This window comes from Pogoniulus pusillus, chromosome 19 (genome assembly GCF_015220805.1).
Source record: "Pogoniulus pusillus isolate bPogPus1 chromosome 19, bPogPus1.pri, whole genome shotgun sequence".
Lineage (NCBI taxonomy): Eukaryota > Metazoa > Chordata > Aves > Piciformes > Lybiidae > Pogoniulus > Pogoniulus pusillus.
Window position 1 is genome coordinate 14,422,081 of NC_087282.1, and position 22,460 is coordinate 14,444,540.

The 22,460-nt window shown below is 47.1% G+C and overlaps 2 protein-coding genes and 1 long non-coding RNA gene across 7 annotated transcripts in view; 1 reads left to right on the plus strand and 2 right to left on the minus strand.

Moving 5' to 3' along the window:
• The window catches only part of CAPN6 (calpain 6), a 67,847-nt gene extending 57,398 nt beyond the window's left edge, over window positions 1-10,449 (plus strand). For 2 of the 4 annotated variants that reach the window (XM_064159411.1, XM_064159412.1), the window contains exons 14-15: window positions 922-1,101; window positions 9,482-10,449. In XM_064159411.1, the coding sequence (XP_064015481.1) occupies window positions 922-1,101; window positions 9,482-9,624 (323 nt within the window). In that variant the 3' untranslated portion in view covers window positions 9,625-10,449. Of the gene's footprint in view, window positions 1-921; window positions 1,102-7,507; window positions 7,540-9,481 lie in introns of those variants that run through there. The other 2 variants (XM_064159414.1, XM_064159413.1) reach the window with 2 other exon arrangements.
• LOC135183692 (uncharacterized) lies at window positions 4,727-6,712 on the minus strand. 2 transcript variants are annotated; one of them, XR_010305657.1, is made up of 3 exons: window positions 6,246-6,712; window positions 5,422-5,574; window positions 4,727-4,934 (listed from the first exon to the last, which is right to left on the minus strand). It is a non-coding gene; the product is annotated as an uncharacterized LOC135183692 (long non-coding RNA). The 2 variants fall into 2 exon arrangements; XR_010305658.1 differs by lacking the exon at window positions 6,246-6,712 and adding an exon at window positions 5,716-5,734.
• A 6,001-nt stretch (window positions 10,450-16,450) lies between the features above and the next one.
• Window positions 16,451-18,403, minus strand: LOC135184148 (uncharacterized). Its single transcript, XM_064159740.1, has 2 exons — window positions 17,988-18,403; window positions 16,451-17,771 (listed from the first exon to the last, which is right to left on the minus strand). The coding sequence occupies exons 1-2, from the start codon at window positions 18,401-18,403 to the stop codon at window positions 16,451-16,453; spliced, it is 1,737 nt and encodes a 578-aa protein (XP_064015810.1).
• Between the last annotated feature and the right edge of the window lie 4,057 nt (window positions 18,404-22,460).

Below are 22,460 nucleotides of genomic sequence, written 5' to 3' on the forward strand. Positions count from 1 at the left end.
CAGACAGAGCTGTCACCTCGCAGCAAGGGGGCTTGTCTGTGTTCTCTGTGTGAATGACTCGGGAGCAAAGGTTGCACATCATCATAATGGCTTTAGACAGAAAAAGCCCTCTGACTCTCCCCATTATCACAGCTAATGGGAAGAGAGGCTTTTAAAGAGGGAGAAAAACCCCCGCATTTATACATATATATATTCATGATACAATAAATACAGAAGAGGGGTCAAACTGACATTGACAGACAAGCTCACTGATATGACCATCTTCCCCAGCAGCACCTTTCAGGAGCTCTTGGCACATATCTGGAAGCACACAGTGACTGTTCTCACACATTCCCAGCACACGGTCATCTGTTCTCAGCAGCAGGAGGGGATGCAGGCAGCAATGGCTGCATCCCCATGGTCACATACCAGCATGCTGGGGGCAGGGTGGGGGGTGGCAAGTACATAGTGGATTCACATGGTTTAGTCCTTGCTCAGTGCCACAGTATATTTGGGAGGGTTTTTTTAAAAAGCTTTTATTGGAATTCTTTCCACATATAGGCATATGTAGTTATTGATGAATCTCATTCCTATTGCTACAGGTCACACGTTTCAGTTCTTTGGCAAAAATTCAGTGTAGCCTTGAGACCAGGCGTGCCGGGGCAATGCTATAATAGAATGACAGGTCTTGCAATGCCTATTAGAACATCACAGCAAATAAGATCTTTGCCTGCATAAAGGCTCTCATACTGGCTTTTGTATTCTTTTTTTTCCACCTCAAGCAGATAACTCACAAGTTGCTATCTCTGGGCAAGAGAAGAGCACCATATGATTCACAGAATCATTTTGGTTAGAAAAGACCTTTAAGATCATTGAGTCCAGCCATTTACCAAGCCTGGTGCTAAACCACAGGCCTCAGCAACAAATCTCTGCATCTTTTAGATACTTCCAGGGATGGGGATTCAACCACCTCCCCGAGGAGCCTGTTCCTGTGTTTGAGAACCCTTTCACCGAAGAAGTTTCTTCTAATACTCCTCGTAAGACCTGTTCTCCAGACACTTCACCAGTCTTGTTGCCTTTCTTGGGACCTGCTCCAGCACCTCAACATCTGCGGAATGCAAGGTAGAGGCTTTGTTTAATCTACATGATGCTAAAAATGGAAACATATTCCTTTTGCTTTATTAGAAGTGGTGAGTAGCACCACAGTGAAAGAGAACAAAATTTGCTCATGACAAGAATGAGTTTTTAAACAAAGATGCTGTGCTCTGGCAGGTATCAAGTTTCACTCAAAATTCTGCATTGGTTTATTGCTGACAGAGCTGATGTCTTTCAAATTTAACTTGGGTATAGGGGAGGAAAATATTGTTTCGTGTTTCCTTCAAGGCAGGGTGTGACATTAAGGTTTCCTCACAGCAGACATATCTGTATTGTCCAGCTATGTGTCCAGAGGCTCACTGTTAGGCTCCTTTGGTATGAGAAAAATCAAGTAGTGCTGGTAGAGGGTGTTACAGAACAGATGCACATTTTCAGAGTGTGCAGAAATGTTTGTTTATAGTAATCAGTTGATATTATGCAAACCTGAACAGTGGCTACCATAGAAGTGTCTGCAGTTACTTGTTGGAGATCTGTGATATGTAATCTAGTAAAGGTCCGGGCCTGCAGTGACTAAGGAAAGCAGGAAGGAGATAAAGGAGAAGCAGAAATATCCTGACATCAGTCATAAAGAAGGGTCTGCTGACCACAGATGAAAAGACCCTGTGAGGAAGACTGTGTTGGTGCTTATCTCAGATACCCACCCCAGTGGTCTTGAATGGTTTGGAACTGGGGTGGAGAATGGAAAAAATACCTATGCTAATGAACACCAAGAAATAATTGTAATAACCCTACCTCTTGCTATGAATATGTATGCTCTCATAACATAAACTGTGGCTTGGGCCAACACGGGGTGTGCAGGATTGATGGAGCGATTGCCATCCTACCTTTGGTACAGAGAGGAAATTGGGGCTTCTTTGTACCTTGTAACTTTGCTCAAGTTATATGGTCTATAAAATGGCCCCCGGTAACATTTTCACAAAAGCCTCTTCAGGGCTCTAAAGGGATCACCGCTGGGGTAGGAAAATGTTTTCTTTCTCTGGTATATTAGAAATGGAAGGTAAGGCTGCGAATGAGAATTGTACTGCCCTCAGCTTTGTTGTGGATATCAGGTACCTAAATCCAGCTTTTTCAAAAACTTGGGCTGAGGCCCTTTTGCATGCAGACCATTTCTCAGATGTGAACTAGATGCTGCCGACAGCCCCACAGGCAAGTATAGTTCTTCTCTGTAAACCCATCGCTCAGAGTTGCTTGCTCAGGTATGTTTCTACACTGCTATATTTCTAAAACAAGCATAAACTTTGTCATAGAGACCAGAGCTCTGACAAGCTGCACTGGGTACTGCAGCTCAGACTGGGCTGTCCTAGCCCTGCACTATGACCTGGTTGCTTTGCTATTCCTCGCAGCTTATCACAGAATCATAGGATATTAGAGGTTGGAAGGGACCTAAGGAGATCATTGAGTCCAACCCCCCTGCCACAGCAGGACAATACTATCTAACACAGATCACAGAGGAATACATCCAGACAGACCTTGAAAGTCTCCAGAGAAGGAGACCCCACAACTTCTCTGGGGAGCCTGTTCCAGTGCTCTGTGACCCCTTACAGTAAAGAAGTTCACCCTTGTGTTGAGGTGGAACCTCCTGTGCTGCAATTTACACCCGTTGCTTCTTGTCCTGTCCCAGGAAGCAAGTGAGCAGAGCCTGTTCCCCCCCCTCATGGCCAGCCTTCAGATACTTCTAAACATTTATCAAATGCCCGCTAAGTCTTCTCTTCTCCAGACTAAACAGCCCCAGGTCCCTCAGCCTCTCCTCATAAGCCATGCCCTCCAGTTCCCTAATCGTCCTCATAGCCCTCCACTGGACCCTCTCCAGCAGGTCCCTGTCCCTCTTAAACTGGGGAGCCCAAACCTGAACACAGCATTCAAGTTGAGGTCTCATCAGGGCAGAGTAGAGGGGGAGGAGAACCTCCCTTGATCTGCTGGACACACTCTTCCTAACACATCCCAGGATCCCATTGGCCTTCCTGGCCACAAGGGCACATTGCTGTGCTGTGGTTAACTTGTTATCCACCAGGACCCCTAGGTCCCTCTCCACAGGGCTGCTCTCCAGCAGATCCCCTCCCAGCCTGGACTGGTGCAGTTTATTATTCCTCTCCAGGTGCAGGACCCTGCACTTGTCCTTGTCGAACTTCATCTGGTTCCTCTGTGCCCAGCTCTCCAGTCAGTCCAGGTCTCTCTGGATAGCTGCACAGCCTTCAGCTGTATTGGCCAAGCCTCCCAGCTTGGTGTCATCAGCAAGCTTGCTGAGCAGACACTCTGTGCCCTCCTGTGCCAGCATGCAAACCTACAGCTGTTGGGCTGCGGGGAGTGCCGGAGGGCAGAAAAAACAATACCTATGTGAGATGTCATCAGGGAAACAGGACCTGCTGAGCCTGGTGGCAGAGCTGAGAGCGGAGCTGGGAAGGCTAAGGAGTGTGTGTGTGGGGGAGCGTGACAGGGAGACAAAGGCAACAGGTGGAAGCTTCAGGAGAAGCAGAGGATCTGCTGCTCTCTTGTCACAGGGCAGAAGTGAGGAGCAGGAATGGAAGCAGGTCCCCACTCAGGGCAGCAGGCGAGTCCCCTCCAGGCCTCCCTCACCTTCCCAGTTGCCTCTACACAACAGATCTGGGGCTCACAAAAAAGGCAAGAGAGGATATAGGTGAAGGTCCACCCAGGGGGTTGCCTAGAGCAAGTCAGTCAGTCTCACACATTACAGCTGCCTCTGCTAAGGAGAAAGAGTACTTGTGGCAGAGAAGAATACTGAAAGGTACAGGGGAACACACCAAATTAACACACGGCTCAGAGGCTGGTGCCATCAGTTGAATTTTGTGGGATTTGATCACAGGGAGGTTTATATGACACCAGGCCTGCTGGTGGCAGATGGAGTCTAGCTCTCTCAAAGGGGAAAACAGATTCTTGCCCATCATCAAGAGGACTTTAACCTAGGGTCAAGAGGGGAAGGATCAGTGGGCTGAGGTCAGTTATACACAGTATAATGAGGCCAGATGCCAGGATTCTACACTTGGATCATAAAAGTGCCATGAATGCTCTAGACCTGGGGGCAGAGTGTCTGGAATCTCTGTTAGGGCTGACTTCTTTCCCATTATCCCATGTCTTCTTCCATGGGACTGCTTGTAAAAAGGGAGCCTCCACCTTTTTGTAGCCTCCCTTTTAACTACTGGAGGTGATCAAAACCTGTTCTTTCAGGGTTTCCTCATACGGCAACTTCCCAGTTCTTGGATCATATTACTGTGCTCCTCTGTGTATCCTCTGCAGGCCAACCACATCTGTTTTGCAGAGCAGTGACTAAAAGTGAACACAGTACTCCAGCTGTGGCCGGGGACAGCTTTGAGTAGAGTGAAGATGGCCCATTACCTGTCTCTCTTAGCCCCTTTTCATGTTAAAGGAACTAGAAAGCAATAGGAATGATAATAGAAATGATTGTATTTTCCCTTTCCATCTGAAAAATAAAGGAAAGCAGTAGGAATGATAACAGAAATGATCATATTTTCCCTTTCCATCTGAAAAAAAGGAACTAGAAAGCAGTAGAATGATAACAGAAATGATCATATTTTCCCTTTTCATCTGAAAAATAAAGGAACTAGAAAGCAGTAGGAATGATAATAGAAATGATTGTATTTTATTAATAGCAAAAATAACAACAACAATAATACTACAGACGCAGGTCGGAGTTGCTCCCCCTCTTAGCCCCCAGGAGTATGACCACTGGTTTCTTTGCCCCTCCATCTGTCCTGCAGCACATGGGTTGAGGGTTTTCTTCTCAGTCCTGCTCTGAGCTGCTGATGTAGTTGGGAGCTAACTGGCTGAGGTAGGAATTATAAAAAGAGAATTATTTTTACTTTCCCCAAAAGCCCCACCCCTGAACAATACACAGAACTAGTTAAGGTTTATTTACAGGTTCTAAGTCAGTCAGGAAATCTTCACAAGGATGCTTTGGGCAAGTTTAGTAATTTAGGAAAGTCAGAAAATGGAAAAGGCTAAGCTACAAGACAGCTTTACCCTGCTTAAAAGTCAGGCTGAGCAGAAAACCTAGGTGTTGTAGTTTCTTGTGCGAGAGCAGGGCAGCCTGAGATTATTTCACGTTACTCTCTTTCTATTGGAGATGAAAATACAGAAAGGTTGTGTTTAAAGATGTGCAGGGTCATGGGAGTGAATAGCATAATAACGATATCTGGAGGGGGCCAGTTTGTCCCCTGGGATGGAACTTGGTCTTTGTAGTTTTCTTAGGGACTCTGGAATAACGCGGAGCCCCTCAAACCATGACGCTAGGGAGCAGCAGATTGTACTCACAGAGGTGAAGCAGGACTTTAGCAGTGATCCCTGCTGAATTTCTCTGCGGCAGCCTCTGAAACTGCAAGCAATATCCCGTTGTGGATCCACGCGGCATTAAGTCAGACGCGAACGAAACCCGCCGAAGTCCAAAGTGCCTGTAGACACAGCTGCCTGTGAGGCAAAGATCATGGAGAGGCACTGTTTTAGCAGCGCAGGCAAAAAATCAAACTGCTGGCAGCTCTCTCTCTAGTAGACCTTAAGGACTTGGGAAACTTGCAGACATGCCGGGGAGCGAGCGGTACTAGAGCGGACCTGCACAGAACGGTGCGAGCGCAGGAACCGCGTGCTTTTTTCCTCACTCTCTTTATAAGCTTCCTAGGCTTTGTGTCTGCTGCCATATGTACAATGGGCCTGCAGAATCCAGCCAATCGCCAGCCGATCCCAGCGTGGGCTTTCCCACGAGTCAGTACCCATGCGGAAAAGGGCACCTTTTGCTGTTCTCCCTTCAAGTCTGCAAGGCAGGGGAAGCAGTTTTGCACCTTCTTCTTCTCCCATTCACACCTCCCGAGACGGAGGGTGGGGAAGAAGGCATTTGGAGTGCCCCACAACAGTCCACCCCGGTAGCAATAGACAGATGTGTCTAGGAATTCAGAGGGATGGGTGATAAGTCCTTGCAGCTCAGTGAGGGCTGTGTGCTGTCTATAGGTTAGCCCTCCTGCATGCAATACCAACAGTATTTAACAATAGCCCAAACACTGGTTAACAGCAGTGCACAGTTAAATAAGCAATTGATTGCTCTGTCCCTGGCAGAGCAATAGTAAAGTTCACAGTAGAGACTTAGCTGCTTTGAGTCCATGGCTGGAGGTCATGCTTTCCAAGTCCTGACACCATCATCCACTGGCCACATCGGTGTGATGTGCCTCCATCTCCTGTGTAGATGGTCCTTCCTCCCCCAGGTGCTGGTCAGGTACTGGTCCATGTCCCGGAATCTGGTCCTCGGCCTGGCCTCTGTCCTGCAAAGAGAGAAACTTGCCTCGGCACGTAGTAGCCGGGCTTAGCAATTAATAGCTGGGGACAACTCACCGCACACTGATGCAGTGGGTCCTCCCATTAGCATCCAGGGCTTCCCAGGCATATAAGCCCCTGGGCTTAGCCAGTATCATGAGCACAACCCCACTAGAGAGCAGATTAACCAGCACAGGTTGGCCCACTTGAATTTGGGACAAGGAATTATCCTTGGTCCCTCCTGGCACGTGCTCAGTGACCACTGTTGGCTCAGCTAGGCAGAAGGTCTCAATTCTGGGGCTGCTGTAGCTCCCCCAATGATTGTTGACCGTAAGAACTGCCTGAGCCACTGCTGCCACAACTTAGTGTTTTGCCTCCTGCCTAGGAGGCGAGAAAAGGTTAACTCCCTGTATAGGGTTAACACTCCAGGGGTAGTAACCCTGAACCTGACCCTAGGGGTCTTGGCCCCTCCCCAGGGGTGGGCCACACTCCAGGTGATGGTTAGCCCACTCCCCCCCCACTTCCTGACCTACAAAGGAGACGGGCTTCCTGCTCTCTCTCTCTCTGCTCTTGGCTTCTTTGCTCCCTCTCGCCACACACACACTACACCCAGCTCTGCCTGCATACCAGCACACCACGTATTTTGCTGTTTTCCCTTCCCTATCCTTTGTAAACTTCCCTACCTCAAATACCTTTCTAAGTGATTGCTAAACTTTTCCTTTTAACTTCCAAATCAAGTGAGATTGATTTATTTGGGTGTGCTTACCTCTCTCTCTCCCTATATCTATTCCCTACCTTTGGGAAAGGAGGGGGAAGAGGGGAGGGCACTCTATATATTGTTACTGGGTCTATCAAATTTGTTAGAGTCTCTGGGAACTTGCACTAGAATCCAAGACACTCCCCTTCCTGGACAAGCAGAAGCCTCTCCGGGAGGTGGGAAGTGCTGGGGAAAACAGCTTCCTGCCTTCTTCTTCCCCCATTCATACTTCCAGGGACAGAGCCGGGGGGAGCACTCCAAATCCCTTCTTCCCCCACAGCAGGTGCCACAGCAGAACGTTGGCCACAAGCGCTAGTGTCTCCTCCTCCTCTTCTCATTCAGTTGCTTTGCCGCCATGATGAGAGGAGTCAGACTGGAGAGCGGCTTGGCTGATTGTAAAAATGGATGCTGTTGGAGGAAGAAAAAGAGAGGAACCATAGCTTCCCAAAGCCAGCTACTCACAGGCTCATGCAGTAGTGTTCCTCGGGTTACCAGGAAATGCACAAACAGCACTGTGGGGACCACCTGCACCTTCATGCCCAGCACCTTGCTACCACAGGCAGACACAGCTCATCATCACATTAATCCCTGAGGGGCATAAGCCATTGCGCTGGGAAGCCCAGTACGTCTAGGAAGTGTTATCCCAGTAGCGTCTAGGCCCACATGCTCCTCTGAAGACCACTGCAGGACTGCTCTGGTTGAAGAGGTGCCTGCTTTCTGCAAGGGAGGGTGGACTAGATGTCCTTCAAAGGTGCCTTCCAACCCAAACCAGTCTGTGATTCTTGTCATTTGAAAAGCACTGTGACTAGAGAGCACTAAGTGGGGGGTCCGTAGATGCCTTCAGGCCGTAGCTGATGAGAAGGCCATCCATAGTGCAGCTGTTTCGCTTGCAGCTGCTTTGGGCTTTACCTCCAGAAGCTGCTCAGCTGACCATCGCCTGTTCTCATCCACCTCCAGGCAGCAGTTCAGAAAGTCACACAACAGCAGGGAATGTTGCCCGGGGTTCTTCAGCTGTGGTGTTCCGTTCTGGGCTATCAGTTTTATCGCCTACAGAGAAAGGGAACGTGACACTCCACCTGCTTGTTTCATATCCACAAGTGCTTACACTAGACCCCAATCTGATTCTCAAGGTCCAGTCTCCAGCAGCAGTTTCTTCCCTGGCAGAGGGTTAGAGGTGATGTTTCTATTCCAACAAATAAGTCTCCCAATTGTTTCGGGAGGCCACAGCTCTTCCAACATCTAAAAGACCTTGCCTTGGACAGGCGAATGCACTGGCTCGCCCAGTTAGCTTGAAACTACACCACCAAAAGCAGATTTACTTTCATAGGGGTAGTCCAAATTCTTTTGCTCTGTTCTGCATAGAAAATGGTAACCAACCGCATAAACTAATCTGGTTATCTTTCTCCAAAGACTAAGATATAGAACCACTGCAGACTGCACAGGAAACAGGGGAATCTCATGTTCTCTGACCGCCCAGAAAAAGGAGGAGACCTATGAGATGGGGGGAAATGGAAGCTGCCCACTCCCCAGAGAGGCAAGCAAGTGCCCTTGCAATTTCCTTCCTCTTTCCAGCTCTAGCAGCGGAGGACTGTGTGAACGAGGATGGAGATGGAAGTCCATCCACACAGTTGCCCAGAGTGTATCTGCCAGTCCCACGGCTTAGGACTAGGGCTAGCCAGAAAAAAGAAAGGTGATACTAGTAGGGGACTCCCTTCTCAAGGGAGGCCTTGAGAGAACTAGTTCACACTGATGTGACTTGAGATTCTGGCTCGTGGGAGCCAAACCATGGTACAGATTGGAAAGACAGTGGTATCTATTTATCTGCCCCTTACCTCGTAAGGACGTTGGTCAAAGTAAGGAGGTTCTCCTTCCACCATTTCTATTGCCGTGATGCCAAGTGACCAGATGTCCACTTTAGGGCCGTATGGTTCTTCTCTTGCCACTTCCGGTGCTATCCAGTGAGGAGTCCCGACCATTGATCTCCTCCTACTCTTCTTAGGGGTGGTGTGAGTAGACAAGCCAAAATCAGCTGAGAAGAAAAACAAGTATTGTTAAAGCCAGCTAGAGGGATGAAACCGAGCAGAAGCAATGCCCACTACGGTTGATTCTATCTGGAACAGCAGCCATGAGCTGGTTACTTAGTGCTGTAGCCAGTGAAATACTGGACTGGTCCCTTAAAGAACATCCCTCAAGTTGCATGCAGTGCCTTTTACGCACTTGGAGCTTTAGAATGTCACTGCCTCACGCTGGAAGGCACCTACCCAAACCAAAGCCACTCTTTATGCCTTTCCACTTCCTGTCCTTCTCTGCACACAGGATCTGCTCTCAGCCTGCACCAGTGGCCAGTGCACGACCACGGGCATCACCTTGGGGTAACTGGCAGTCACTCATCCAAATTGGTAGCCCCACACCCCATCCTGGGAATGCTGGTCCTGACCAAGAGTACCTACCCAGCTTGACAGATCCATCCATTCCAAGGAGGATATTGTCACTTTTGATGTCTCTGTGGATCACTTGGTTTGAGTGAAGGAAAGCCAGGCCTTGCAGGCACTGACAAGACAAAAGAGAAACGAGAGGGTAAAATTTACCACTTGTTGAGAAGTCCCACCCTGTCCAGGTAATCAGAAGCACACAGAGGATCCCTTACCTCCCTGCAGACAGCTGCTATCTGTCTTTCATGCATACGCATATTGCGAACGAGGCCAGCCAGAGAGCCTCCAGACATGTATTCCATCACCACCCAGAGGTGAGAATTGACTCTGTAGCTGAAAAGACAACGATGTCAAAGAGATCAGTTTTCTGCTAGTGAATCTTTGGCTTGCAGTATGAACACAGGCGTGATACGAACATAAGTACGTACCTCTCTAAATAGTTCACAATGTTGGGATGCTTATTCTCCTTCGGGATCAGGATTTCTCTTAGTAAACGTTTTACTGGCGTGGTTAGGAATTTCAATTGCTTTATGGCCACCTGAAATGACATTGAAAACCATACACTTGAGCAGTCTGTTGCACGAGGCCTGAGTGAGCACGCCGTGAGTGTCTGTGGATGTCGCTGCCGAGCTGTGCCAAAGTGTCTTGTTAGGCACAGGAGCTCAGCGCCTTGCGTTACAACAGCCTCTTTCCCTGCCGCCTTGCGTGCTAGCTACAGGACAGGTGGAGATGTGCTCGCTGGTATTTAAAGTCTGCCTTTTGGCCCTCCCTACACATTTGGCCAGTCGCCTCTCGCCTCCCCTGTCTAGTCTTGCTCTTGACGTGGCAAGAAGAGACAGGGACGCCCCTTTGCTCTCTCTCAATTCTGTTTTTCTATGGTGAGATTTTGGGGCAGGGCTTGCATAGATTCAAAACTTCTGTCTTGAGAAAGGAAGTGAATGTTAAGGTGCAGAGGGGAAGCCTTTGCAGTAAAAGTCTACTGCTGACTGCAAGCTCCATCCCCAGTTCACACCCAAGGGGAAAGACAAAGACCTGCAGAATCTGCTGGACTGATGGCACTGACCTCTCGTCCTGTGTAAGATTCACGTGCACGATAAACTCTTCCAGATGCCCTAGAAATGAAACAGCAGCAAAGGAATGAGAAGATGTTTAGTCCCGATGAAAGATGTTTAGTCCCAATGAATGAAAGCAAGCCCAGGCGGGAGACAGCTCTCTGCTGCTTGTAGTGGTTCTAAGCCACCTTTGTGCAGCCACTCCTTCAGCCAGCAGCACACAGTGCAGGAGCCCACCAGCCCCGTATCCAAGATAAAACCTAATTCCAACATGAAGGGCTGGTGCAGCAGTCCAGTTCCTCCTGATCATCCTCTTTGATTGCCTTTGTGGCTGGTTGATTCTATGATCTTTCTGGAGGATCTTTCCCCATTACTCTAAACTGACCTGCTGCAGCATCACAGTCACGAGCTGGCTATGGCAGCATGCTCGCTCTTGTGCGTTTCTGTGTTAGTAACTGTGCCTGGACTTACCCTTGACCAATTTCTGCCAACAGCATGTATTTCTGCTTAGGATCTCCCACGCTCAAAAGGCTGCCTAAAAGAAACAAAAGCAAAGATGCTTGCTTCAGAGGGGAGCAGATCCGGTCACAGTCTTCTGCACTGTCTTTGCCTTTGGTGTAGGAGGAAGCTCAGGCAAACCCCAGCCCACTCACAGCTGCCCTCACAGGCAGAAGGGCTATCCAGAGTGCCCTTTACTTCCTCCAAGCACAAGCACAACTTGTGCAAGGGAATTGTTAAGTGCCTCTTGACACTCAACTGAGGATGAACATTTGCATGTCCCAAGACACGCAGACCATGCACTGGTTGGGCAGACCCCATACACAGAATACGTACGCAGTTTCTCTAGGAGGAGCTCTGTTTTTGTCTCCTTGGGTTTCTTCCTCTGCCCGTCTGACTTGCTGCATGAAGTCTTTTTCTTTGCGGCTTCAGGCTGAGGAGTGGCTGCTGGTGCTGATGCAGTGTTAGGTTTGATTGCAGAGCCTGGGCAGATCTGTGACAAGGAATGGTTCTGGGTCAGAAAGGTGGCTTGTAGAGATGCCCCAGAGGTGACATTTCAAATGCAAGCCCTTAGGAAGGCGCCGTTTGCCACATCCAGGGCTCTTAAAACGCTTGCGTTTGGTGTTCTCGTCTCAAACTGAAGAGGCAAAGCTGAAAGGCTAGTTTTACACAGGGCCATGGCTGGCTTCACGTTCAGTTTGCACTCGTTTTCTGAGAGATGATGGAAACCAGGAGCGTGCCTTGAGGCAAGGATACAGATACAGATCTCTCCTGGGACCCACAGCCTTGCTGCTACGTAAGTGAGCAGAAGCAGGGAGCATCCCTCCTTTCTGATCAGAACTGTTGAACTGACTTCTCACCAGCACTGCAAGCTCTAGGGAGTGGTCATCAGGACTGCACTCCAGTCCTTCAGAGACCTTCCTTCTCTCTACAATGCAGAGCTCTGTAGGATTCTTCTCACCAAACTTCACTCATGGAAGAGTTAGGGCTGTGGTCTCAGCTGTTCATTTAGCTACTTAGGCTGTGAAGAGGGACAGGCACCTCCAGGGGGCAGTTTCTTCCACGGGTCCTGCAACTTTGTGATCTACACCTGACAACTGCTCTTTCCACTGATGGCAAAGAGCCTACACAGATAACTCTGGACTGGGACTTACCCCTTTTCCATTTTTGGGACATGCTGCCCTAACAGATGGAGAATCATTATTATCTTTCTCGTTGTTATCTTCATTCTCCTTCTCATCATACTCTTCACTTTTTTCACGGGAACAGTCTGCTGCTGCCATGTTTGGATTCCAACGCAGCAGTCAAGGAAAAGAGCCTAAACCGGCGCGCTCTTCCTGGAAAGAGCTGGTGTCCGAGGCTGCTGCACACACGCAGAGTGCTCTGAACACTACTGGAGACTGCTGGGAACGGACGCCTTATGTAGTGGTACCCCATTGTTACATCACAAATAGTTGCTCGACCAAGCCCCTGATGTGGGGACTCGGCCTGTCCCTGGCTGCACAACAGCAGCGTCTCAGATTCTACAGTGCAGTTCAGACCCACTCACCAACCTTCAAATAACAGTGCTATTTGTGTTCCTTACTGAGAATGTTATGTTAGTGAAGGCAGGTTTTTGACCTCATTGCTGTGTTCCCATTGCCTTTCCCTCTTCCCACTAGGACAAGCTATCTTTAAAAATCACCACACAGTAACTGGCGGCCCGTACGGGGAACGAGATGGTTGCTGGTTTGCATAGTTTGAATTGGAAAAAATACAGCATTAAAGCTTAGGGAAAATGGTGCCTCTTAGTGAAGCTGGCATGGAGAATTGAAAGCTTGCAGAGGTGAGCGGCGGACGGGCGAGAAGGGAGCTGCAGGAAGCGCCTTGAGGCGTTAGAGGCGGTTGAAGGTGAAGCGGCCGAGCCCCGCGGCTGACCGACAGCACGGAGCCGAGCGGCCAGCACGGGGCGAGCTGGAGGCGTGGGGTAGAGCGGAGCAGGCAGACCCGGGCGTGTTTTCCCCTCCGGATCGGAATCCGCGGGCTGCGGAAACGCAGGCGGCTCCGGCCGTGCCGGCAGCCTTCCCTGGACTCGTAGGCGCAGGCAATGCTTCAAAGACGGCGGCCGTCGGAAGCAGCGCCGTCCTGTTTGGCGAGCTGACTGCCGTTGGCGCCATCTTCTTGCTGGGCGCAGCCGCTCCCAGTTCACGGGCTGAGCTGGTGACTCCAGAATAAACCGCCCGGCCCTGCACTATCACCTGGTTCTCAGGATCACAGGATGTGAAGGGGTTGGAAGGTGTTAAAATTGAGCCACCAAAAACTTAGAGATAAGTTTAAGGAGTTTGGCTTTTGGTAACAGAAAGAAGGCTGGTTGTATTATTCCAATAGTACAAACCCCCCTCCATTTTCTTGGCAATTCTGTATAGGCCCTTTTTCCACAAATCCAGAATAACCCATCTGGTGCTTGCCATGCAGAATCACTTTTTTGGGGATTTTCCCAAAAATCTTTTAATCCATCTATCTCCATAAAAGGGTTACTGTTATTTTGCAAATGATAACACACAGTTTCATTAGTGCAATTCTTACTCCAATATCCTTCAGGGCTTTGTGGCCACCAGTGTGAGGCAGAACTGCCATTAGTAGTTAACAGGTTCCTACAACCCAATTCTCCTACTCTTTTTTGGAATTCCTCTCCTTTCCGCTTAATACAGTAATGCCCAATTACCTCATTGTGTAAAATCCACCCCTCGGGTCGTATTATTCGCGTGACCTCGGTCCGGTTCCACTCGAGCAGCTGGGCTGGGGTTAACGATTCTCCTTTCCATGGCCATTGCTCCGTCATTTGGGTTCCCCCGCAGATCCAGCACAAGGTTACATTTAATCCTTTTGCTATTTCTTCCATTAAATTTATAAACAGACTAGCCCTGCCAGAATGGTCCTTGACCTCTCCTAAAATTTTCTTTACACTTTCATAGAGCCTATTTTGACCTGTTCTAGGGTTCGGTAGTTTCTTCAAAGTTTTTGTCCTATTTCTAACTAATTCTTCTTTGTAGTGATCCTGGACTCCTCCTCCATCACTAAGACCCCACATCCCTTCCTTAGTAAAGCATAGTATTTTCTCCCCCCTGGGACAAGTCTGACCATTACGTATGCCCCCTATTGCTAGGTTATGACCTACCCAAAAGCTGCGTCCTCCTATAGTGCAAGTTTCTAATTGTTGCTTGTTATAACAAGCTGCATTAATATGGGTGTGGGAGGTAAAAGCTACAAGAGTTTGTCTTCCATGTTTCACCGTTTGGTGACATTTTAAGCAGGGATCTGTAATCCCAAACTTGAGGAGGCCAAACATTAGTCCAACCATTCCCCACACTTTTACCCCTCTGTCTCCTCCGTCTACTCGGTTGCTTCGAGCAACGGGGTATATCATCTTCTCGACAGCAAGGGTATTCTACAGGGGATTTAGAGGCTCTCCTCTCCGTGTGTATTCTTCACTCTTAGCTTGCACAATACCTCCACACTCTTGCTCTTCTATCTGTAATTCTTCACTACCCTAGGTATCTAGATGATATTATTCTTATCTCTTCAAATTGTCCAGTGTGCTATCAGTTAATTCCTCTTTTAATTTTACTTAAACTTCAGTACCCTTGTGGGAGGCGGTTATGCCTACAGTGGTGCCACCAATTTTCATTACAACTTACACATATATAGAGATCTTACATGTTTGGCATACAAAAAAAAAAACCCCAAACCACTAATTGCACCCCTTTTTCTGTGGGATCAGTGAGTTGGGGATGTCTTTTTCCTCAGGAGGTTTGTGTCCACCTTTTCTCAGCCGTCCAGATGATGATTTCTGTGATAGGTGAAACAAGAAATGGCTTCCCCAACATGGAGTTAAAGAAATTTTCAGGTTATTTTAAAGTTTCTCCTCTGCTCTTAAATTTCTCTAACTGCTTTTTATGCTTGCAAACTCCTCCCTTCCTTCAGGAGTTTATCTTTAGGTTCCCATCAGTGTCTTACACGCAATCTATACCATATATATCGCTATTCAATCTAGTGTTCACAATGCTTACATAGTTTTTGTTCTATTTCAGATTAAAATTTGGTTTTAGGTTTTCTCCCCTCCTTAACCATCTTTGTGGATTTCGATAAAGATCTTCAAGATCTTCCACACCCATGAATCCTTAATATTTTCCTCAGGAGGGGTTGAAGTTTTCTTGGCAGTCTTTCATAACTTATTCAGTCTTCCTCTTTAATTTAATGGTTGTCTCCCCCGGTGTCGAAGTTACCTGCCACCCATAACTAGATTTACTCTTTTTGACCCGGGAGATATGTGTCCATCCCTTTTCTGCAGTTCTTACTGCTGTGTCAGTGGTTAGCAAGACTTCAAAAGGTCCTTCCCATTGTGGGACTAGTGGTTCAGTTTTCCAAGTTTTTATCAGCCCCTTTTCTCCCGGTTTAATGTCGTGCACTGGGAAACCTAAGGGTGGTGTTTGATTTAAAACACCAATATCTCTGAGCTCCTTTATTCTTTCTGCCAAGGCTTTGACATATTTAGAGATATTAAAGTCTCCAACTAGCTTTTCATTCATAGGCATCCCTTGAGTATATGGCATTCCAAACATCATCTCATATGCTGACAATCCCGTCTCACTTTGGGGCTGTGTTTGTACATTTAGTAATGCTAAGGGAAGGCACTTGACCCAAGAAAGCTGAGTTTCTATCATCAGTTTGGTTAACTGCTGTTTCAGAGTTTGATTCATTCTTTCAACTTTGCCTGAACTCTGAGGATGCCAAGGTGTATGGTATTCCCATTGGATCCCCAGCGCGTCACTTAGAAGTCTAATTACTCTGGAAGTAAAATGTGAACCTTGGTCTGAATCTATTACTTGTATTACTCCATATCTGGGAATCACTTGTTCCAGCAGGAACTTTGCTACCACTGCTGCAGTTGCCCGTGCTGATGGGAAGGCTTCTACCCATCCTGTCAGCTGGTCTACTATGACCAACAGATATTTGATTCTTCCTACCTTTGGTAATTCAGTAAAATCAACTTGAACCTTCTCGAAGGGTTGATATGCGATCGTCCTTCCCTCTCGTGCCACCTGCCTAGAATGTTTATGATTGATTTTCCTGCAGATTAGGCACCTGTCTGTGACTTGTCTTGCTATTTCAAAAATCCACACACACCCATATCGTTTAAGTATGTGGTCTCCCAAGGCCTTTGCACCCCAATGTGTTTTTTCATGAATTCTCTCTAAAATCTGCCGGGCTAAGGCCTTTGGAATCACTTCTCGTCCATCTGGTATCTTCCATCTTCCTCCTTCTCAAGTGCCAATAGTTTCTATCTTCTTTAATTCTTCCTTAGTAAATTTTAATTCTTCCGTGTTTTCTACCTCTGTTTCCAATAGACTGATCATAGTGTGTGATTCTCCTAAGGAGGCCTGTTTTGCTGCCTCATCAGCTAAATTATTTCCTCGAATTTGGTAACTAGTTCCTTTTTGGTGTCCCTTAACACGGACCACAGCAATCTCTAAGGGCTTCCTTAAGGCTTTCAACACCCTCGTTACCAGTTCTTGATGGATTAGCCCTTTTCCTTGTGTGTTAACCAGTCCCCTTTCTTCCCAGATTTTTCCAAAGGTATGTACTACTCCAAAGGCATATTTGGAGTCTGTGTATATTGTTCCCACTTTTCCTTCTAGAAGTTCCAATGCTCTACATAAAGCATATAATTCACAAGCCTGAGCTGACCACCCAGGGCTCAGGGGTCCTGATTCCTTAACCTCTAAGTCTGTTCCCACAATCGCATACCCTGACTTTCGTTGTCCTCCTATCACTCTTGAAGATCCATCTATAAATAATTTCTCCCCTTCTCTGAGCTCATAATCCTTTAAATCAGACCTCACCTTCACCTCCAGTTCTATCACTTTAAGACAATCATGCTCTAACTTTGAGCTGGGTTCCCCGAATAAAAACTGAGCTGGGTTTTGGGCCCCCGTAACTCCTAATTCTAATTGAGGGGAATCTATGAGTATTGCCTCATATTTAAGCATCCTGCTATCTGTTAACCACTTTTCCGCTTTTTGTTGTAGAATTCCCCTTACATTATGTGGGGTAAATACCTTGAGAGGAGAATTAAAAGTTATCTTTCTAGCCTCTTCTACTAATAAAGCTGTGGCCACTATGGATTGTACACAAGCAGGCCATCCTCTGCTGACAGGGTCTAATAATTTGGAACAGTATGCCACAGGTTTCTTCATTCCAGCCCAGTCCTGGACTAACACTCCATATGCTGTTTGTTCACTTACATTTACAAATAGGAGGAAAGGTTTCTCCAGATCTGGTAAACTAAGCACTGGTGCCTGGATTAGCAAAGTCTTCATTTTCTCTAGCCTTTGTTCATCTTCTTTCTTCCAAGTTACTTTTTCTCCCAGTAGCTTTTCATAGAGAAATTTAACTTTCTCCGAGTATCCTTCAATCCATTGTCTGCAATAACCCAACAAGCCTAGCAGTTGTCTTACTTCCTTCTTGGATCGAGGACGTTTAAGACCCAGGATCCCTGCCACTCTTTCTGAGTCTAACCTCTTTTCTCCTTTCGTCAGCCAGTGTCCCAAGTATTTCACTTCCTGTTCTGCATACTGGAGTTTTCTTTTAGATACTTTGAGTCCATTTTGGGCCAAGAAGTTCAACAGTTTAATTGTGTTTTCTTTTACTATTGATTCATATTTTCCAGCAAGCAACAAGTCATCCACATATTGCAATAATTTTACCTCTGGATGTAAATCTACCTTTTCTAATATCTTTTCCAGAGCTTGTCCAAGTAAGTTAGGTGACTCTGTGAACCCTTGGGGTGGCACAGTCTACCTCAGCTGCTGCTTCCTCCCAGTCTCTGGATCCTCCCATTCAAAAGCAAAATAATCTCGGGATGCTTCATCTAATGGGCAGGCCCAAAAAGCATCCTTCAAATCTATGACACTATACCACTGGTATTCCGGAGATAAGCGGCTCACCAGGGTATATGGATTAGGGACTACAGGGAACTTCGTCTGTGTTCTCTGGTTCACTGCTCTCAGATCCTGTACAAGCCTGTATGTTCCATCTGACTTTTTTACAGGTAAAATGGGGGTATTATGGGGAGACATACAGGGTTCCAGTAAGCCCTGTTTCAGGAGCCTGTCTATCACTGGCTTTAATCCCTTCCTGCCTTCTAAAGATATGGGATACTGCTTCACACGAACCGGGTTTTGGGGGGCTGATAACTCCACCCGGATAGGCTCCATATCTATTCGACCTGCCTCCTCTCCTTTATGCCATACTAGTAGGTTTATCATTTCCTTGTCCTCCCTTGTGAGCACATAAATCTTAATGTCCCATTCCCCTTTCTTGGTTTTTATTTCTAACCCTAGTTTTGACAGTAAGTCCCTTCCCAAAAGGTTATATTCTATTTCAGGCAACCATAGCAGGTCACTGAATTCTATTCTTTTATCAGTTTCAATTACTACATTTTCTAATATGGGGACCTTAAAGGGTTCTCCTTTTGCCCCTGTTACTGTTAAAGTTTCCTTTCCTTTCTCTATTCCCTTAGGAATGCTCTTTACAGTTGTTCTTTCTGCTCCAGTGTCAATTAAAAATTCCACTTCTTCTCTCTGGGGACCTACTAATAATTTTATCAAGGGCTCTCCATGTTCTGGGGTCCCCAGGAGGTAGAGCCCCTGACGCCCCTATTCCTGGAACATCTCCTCATCCTGTTTCTTTTTTCTGCAATTCCTTTGGATGTGTCCCTTCTTGTTGCAGTGGTAGCACACAGGAGGTTTCTGCTTTCTTGTGTCTGTCCCACCGTCTTGTTGATGGCTTCTTAGGGGTTTCTCTTGTGTCCTTACATCTTTTCCTTGTCTGCTTTCTTTCACAGCAGCTACAAAAATGTTTGCCTTCGCCTTTTGTTTTTCTTCATCTCTTCTCACGTATACCTTCTGTGCTTCTCTCAAAAGATCTTCCAGACCCCTATCTTGCCAATCTTCTAGTTTCTCTAATTTCCTCCTAATACCTCCCCAGGATTTGGCCACAAATTGTGTTCTTAAAAGGGCCACTCCAGCAGGTGAATTTGGATCTATGCCAGAGTACATCTGTAAACTTTTTCTCAATCTTTCTAGCCACTCTGCAGGGGATTCCTCTTTGCCTTGTTGTTCACTAAAGGCCTTATTTATATTCTGCCCCCTAGGTACTGCCTCTTTTATTCCCTGGATTAATAAGGTTCGTAAGTCTCTCATATTCTGCTGTGCCTGTTGATGGTCCCAGTGTGGATCAACATTTGGCCATTTTTGATCACCTGGGGGGCCTGCCTGGTTTTGTCTTTCCCATATTCGCATACCCGCTTGCCTAATCATTTGTCTCTCCTCTGTAGTAAAGAGGATCCCTAAGATTGACCGTATCTCTTCCCAGGTATAAGTATTGGGTCCCAAAAACTGATCTAACCTTTCAGCCACCCCCAGGGGATCCTCCAAGAGATTCCCCATTTCTCTTTTAAATCCTATGACATCCGAGGAGTTCAATGGAACTGCTACAAAGCCTATTCCCCCTTGGTTCCCTCCTAGGGGTACTTCTCGTAGGGGATACATCCCTGCTTCGATTTCTTCTTGAATCCGTGTTTGGGTCCGGTTTGCTATTGGCTGATCTTCTCCCGATCCTGGGGGTATCTGTGGTATCGGCGGTGCACTGGGGTTTGGTAGCCGTTGTTGGTTGTGTTGCGGTCTGTATGGTGGGGGCAGATTGTCTAATGGGTCCCACTCTTCTTTCTTTTGTTTCTCTTCTCCTTTCCCCTGTTCTTTCGAGGCATAAACTTCTGTTGTTTCCTCTTTATTTTCTAGTAACCATAGGGCTGCATAACCACTTTCCTCCTGATTGAAAGGTTTCTTGAAGTTTACATGTAGCATTAGAGCTTCACAAATCCAGTCCTCAGAGGAACCGAAGATTGGCCAGTATATGTTTGGCCTTAGGGGTTCTTTTGGCCACACTTCCATACAATAGTAGACTAACTTTTCCTTTGTTTTATCTTTTTGGGACCCTTTTTTATCCCAGTTTACAGTCTTTGTCCCTAACGGACTCTCTGGGGGAATGTCTGGTAATCTCTTCTTTGAACTTATGGGTCCCTTCCTATCCTCCCGCCCCTTGGAAGCGGTTTGTCCCATGGCTGTCCAATCGCGTTTACACTCGCTTTGGTGTTTCACTGGCCAAGGCTCTCGCGAGGGATTGGAACCGCAGTATTGAAAAACCTCCGCACTCGCTTCGGAACTGCGTTCCGTCTCACTCACGCACTTTCAGACAGCCGAATCCCACCCAACCAAACAGAATACGCTTTTATACTCACACTCCAAGGCTTCTTCGTTCGGATCCACGCGCAGAATTATGGGTCTTGATGTGTCTTCTTGCCGGCGAATTCCCAATGTGGTAAATTTTTTTTTTTTTTCCTTGCTTGCCTTTCCGGGTCTAAAAGGTCACTGTCAGTTCACAGCCTAAGTGCGGTAGGAGGGTCTGCAAAAAAAAGGCAGAGGTGCACCTTTCCGTCCTAGGTACTTAGTCTGCGGAGTTCTCGTGCTCCCGGACGAGCCCCCAAATTGTTAAAATTGAGCCACCAAAAACTTAGAGATAAGGAGTTTTATTTTGGCAAGCAGGGAGCAGCGCTGGGCGCAGGGGAGTTTATCTCCACAGCTGCACACGGTACACACGCGGTTGCAGGGTTTTTATTTCCCGCTCAGATACATATTCATAAAGCAGTTTAATACATATTTTATCATTTCCCGAAACGGTTGCAGTTTTTCCTGGAACTTTTACGCATGCGTGTTAATCCTCCTGGGGGTCTCTCTGGTGGTCGTGGGGCAGAAGTTAACGAGTCTTCCTCAGGTGTCCTTCTGACTCAGCTCTTTGTGCCTTCGTGTTCGTGCGCTTTTTAGTTTCATATCTACCATGCTCATAGTGCTTTTCTGTTACCATTCGTCCCTGGCTTTGCTGCAGTTAGCCCTGGCACACCCCTGTTTTGTTTACGTCCCCCATTGACAGGTCGCTATCTCCTCACAGCGCTTTGTGTTATCACCCGAAGGTTCCAACGTCTCCAGCTTCCTTAGCTCTGATACATCCCTGTTCCCGTTTTACTCACGTCCCATATTGAAAGGGGGCTATCTTTCCGCAGTGTTTTGCGTTGTCGCTCATAGCTTTCAATATCTCCACCTTAGTTAGCTCCGACACACCCTGCTTTGCCATTCTCATGTTGTCATATTTTTATTTTCTCTTTTTTTTATATTCTGTTCTGCCTTGTCTCATATTGACACGGGTACTATTTTTCACAAAGGGACCTAAGGAGATCATAGAGTGCAAACACCATCCCCCCCTCCCCACCACCACTGGCCCCGGCCAGAGCAGGACAACACTACCTAACCCAGATCACAGAGGAACACATCCAGACAGACCTTGGAAGTCTCCAGAGAAGCCAGCCCTCTCCACAGGGCTGCTCTCCAGCAGATCCCCTCCCAGCCTGGACTGGTGCAGTTTATTATTCCTCCCCAGGTGCAGGACCCTGCACTTGCCCTTGTTGAACTTCATCTGGTTCCTCTGTGCCCAGCTCTCCAGTCAGTCCAGGTCTCTCTGGATAGCTGCACAGCCTTCAGCTGTACCGGCCAAGCCGATAAAAATGCCATGAATGCTCTAGGCCTGGGGCAGAGTGTCTGGAATCTCCGTAGGGCTGACTTCTTCCCATTATCCCATGTCTTCTTCCATGGGACTGCTTGTAAAAAGGGAGCCTCCACCTTTTTGTAGCCTCCTTTTAACTACTGGAGGTGATCAAAACCTGTTCTTTCAGGGTTTCCTCATACGGCAACTTCCCAGTTCTTGGATCATATTACTGTGCTCCTCTGTGTATCCTCTGCAGGCCAACCACATCTGTTTTGCAGAGCAGTGACTAAAAGTGAACACAGTACTCCAGCTGTGGCCGGGACAGCTTTGAGTAGAGTGAAGATGGCCATTACCTGTCTCTCTTAGCCCCTTTTCATCTTAAAGAAACTAGAAAGCAATAGGAATGATAATAGAAATGATTGTATTTTCCCTTTCCATCTGAAAAATAAAGGAACTAGAAAGCAGTAGGAATGATAATAGAAATGATCATATTTTCCCTTTCCATCTGAAAAATAAAGGAACTAGAAAGCAGTAGGAATGATAATAGAAATGATCATATTTTCCCTTTTCATCTGAAAAATAAAGGAACTAGAAAGCAGTAGGAATGACAATAGAAATGATCATATTTTCCCTTTCCATCTGAAAAATAAAGGAACTAGAAAGCAGTAGAAATGA